This window comes from Trichinella spiralis, assembly GCF_000181795.1.
Source record: "Trichinella spiralis strain ISS 195 chromosome Unknown Scfld2984, whole genome shotgun sequence".
In the NCBI taxonomy this organism is placed as follows: Eukaryota; Metazoa; Nematoda; class Enoplea; order Trichinellida; family Trichinellidae; genus Trichinella; species Trichinella spiralis.
Genome location: NW_003529923.1, coordinates 5,245 through 6,556, shown reverse-complemented (window position 1 = coordinate 6,556; position 1,312 = coordinate 5,245). Strand labels below are relative to the sequence as shown.

The window sequence follows — 1,312 nt, the reverse complement described above, 5'->3', positions numbered from 1 at the left end:
AATTGGACTGGCTCTGGTGCAGCTGTTAAGTATCATGTATTATGTTTGCAGAAAGATGAGCCATGAAAAGGTAAAATGTGAAAGAAATAAAACGATGAATTTGATTATTAAGTTTCTAATTTTCAGATTGCAGTCTTGAAAGCTCTTGGAGCAGAAATTATTCGAACGCCAACTGAGGCATCCTGGGATTCACCCGAATCACATATTGGCGTCGCAAAAACTTTGAACGAGAAAATTCCAAATTCAATTGTTCTAGATCAAGTATTTCTGCACATAATATGCAAGCATTATTACTGTTTTTAAAGGAATGTTTTCCTTCAGTATCAAAATTTGTCAAATCCTCTTGCACATTATGACATCACAGCTGAAGAAATTTTAGATCAGTGCAATGGTAAAAATAGCTGAAGGGTACTTTGTCCAGAAGTAAATATTTACAAATTGTTGGTATATTTAGGCAGAGTAGATATGATAGTTATTGGTGCAGGAACTGGAGGTTCTTTGACCGGTGTAGCCAGAAAAATAAAAGAGAAATGCCCAGAAGTGAAAATTATTGGTGTTGATCCTGTTGGTTCAACATTGGCTCCGGTAGAGCAAGAATCCAATGAACCAGAAAAGCATGTAGCAGCACATTATGAGGTTGAAGGAATTGGTTATGACTTTCTTCCAACAGTTATGGATCTAAGTATTGTGAATTCGTGGGTTAAAACTAACGATTGTGACTCATTTAAAATTGCTCGAAAATTGATTCGTTATGAAGGCTTGTTGTGTGGTAAGTAAAAAGATTTTTTATTGAAAAAAATATAGCATTTAACTTAATTTGTAAATTAATTATAACCGATAAAACTTTAAATGAGCAATCGAAATGAAGGCATACTTTCCAAGCGACTGCATGCTTGAGAAATACTAGTCGCTAATTAAAGTTTAACAGGAGCTAAGCTTGTTTTTAATGTACTTTTTTGAAATAATTGTACTAATGTAAAATATTCAGGTGGGAGTAGTGGAGCAAATGTTTGGGCAGCGCTTCAGAAAGCAAAAGAATTGAAAGAAGGCCAACGATGTGTTGTCATCCTTCCAGATGGAGTTCGCAATTACATGTTTGTGAATACTGTTATTGAAAAATAATAATAATAACTTTTGAGGTGTATTCTTAAATTTAAAGGACAAAATTTTTATGTGAAAAATGGATGATCAGTCATGGGATGGGTTTGGTGATGAATATCCTATTTCAGATTGCAGTAAACACATTGTTTAGTGAAATAATGGTATTGAAAATAAAAAACACCATGTTATCATTAGCTGGGAAGAAGAAGAA

The 1,312-nt window shown here is 33.6% G+C and overlaps 1 protein-coding gene across 1 annotated transcript; it reads left to right on the top strand.

Annotated features, from left to right (window-relative positions):
• On the top strand, positions 1-1,312 carry Tsp_13505 (cystathionine beta-synthase; the record flags this gene model as incomplete). The annotated part of the gene is made up of 6 exons (XM_003368156.1): positions 1-70; positions 127-261; positions 322-391; positions 455-769; positions 989-1,094; positions 1,160-1,312. Coding segments are annotated over exons 1-6 (815 nt in total), but the record flags the coding sequence as incomplete, so codon positions are not given.